Source organism: Echinops telfairi, unplaced genomic scaffold (genome assembly GCF_000313985.2).
Source record: "Echinops telfairi isolate 266 unplaced genomic scaffold, ASM31398v2 ScPeMD7_7474;HRSCAF=8512, whole genome shotgun sequence".
In the NCBI taxonomy this organism is placed as follows: domain Eukaryota; kingdom Metazoa; phylum Chordata; class Mammalia; order Afrosoricida; family Tenrecidae; genus Echinops; species Echinops telfairi.
Window position 1 is genome coordinate 5,819,390 of NW_022111378.1, and position 999 is coordinate 5,820,388.

Genomic DNA, 999 nt, shown 5'->3' on the forward strand with positions numbered 1-999 from the left:
CTCCTTTGTATTTCTCTCTGAAAAGCCACTGCTAACAATTTGGTATTCAGACTTGTAAACTTCTTCTTGTAAGTGTACTTCTTATGTACACAACTGTTGAGTTTGTGAATTTGTGTTAATTTTTTAATGGTTTGTTGCATATGGGCCTCTAATTGTTTTTTTCATTTAATATCAAGGACTTTCAATTGTTCTACATCAAACAAGAATCAAGAAAAGTTTTAAAAATGGAAAGTCCTAAGGGAAAAAGCACTTACAACAATAAATTCCTAGTAAAATTTCCTCCAATAAACTGACTTTTGTTCTAAGTAGTTTCATGATGGGAATGTTGCCTACATTTTCCACTATTAGTCATTTCTCTCAAATGAAAAAAAAAAATTCCAACACTTACCAATATATTGTTGTTTAATAGAAACAATATATAGTTTGCATAAAAAGGACTTTAATATAAACATCACTTATAAACAAAACCGAACAATGTTGACCTTCTGGTTGTACAAATTTAGGGTTTCTCTAAAATGCTAGGACGCCACCTCAATCGTGATTGCTTCACATTTTCCAGTCTCTTGATCTGTGCATGCCACATGTAAAGATCCATCTCTAAACAAACAAAAAGCAGAAATAACATTTTACAACCTCATCTTATAAACACAAAGACCTTGAGAACATATAATAAATGAGAAGCTTAACTTTTGAAACAACATGAAGCTAAAGATCAAAACACAATTTCAGTCTCTTTAAAGAGTATAGATCAGCGGTTCTCAACCTGTGGGTCGTGACCCCTTTGGGGATTGAACCGCCCCTTCACAGGGGTTGCCTAAGACCATCGGAAAACACACAAATAGTTCACAATATATAATTACATATTATTTTGTGGTTAGTCACTATGCTTTAATTATGTTCAATTTTTAACAATGAAAATACATCCTGCATATCAGATATTTACATTGCCATTCATAACAATAGCAAAACGATAGTTATGAAGTAGCAACGAAAGTAATT

The 999-nt window shown here is 32.1% G+C and overlaps 1 protein-coding gene across 1 annotated transcript in view; it reads right to left on the reverse strand.

Annotated features, from left to right (window-relative positions):
* Nucleotides 1-384: 384 nt before the first annotated feature.
* The window catches only part of HSPA14 (heat shock protein family A (Hsp70) member 14), a 21,878-nt gene continuing 21,263 nt past the window's right edge, over nucleotides 385-999 (reverse strand). Inside the window, exon 8 of the mRNA XM_045285633.1 lies at nucleotides 385-597. Within this exon, the coding sequence (XP_045141568.1) occupies nucleotides 519-597 (79 nt within the window). The 3' untranslated portion in view covers nucleotides 385-518. The remainder of the gene's footprint in view (nucleotides 598-999) is intronic.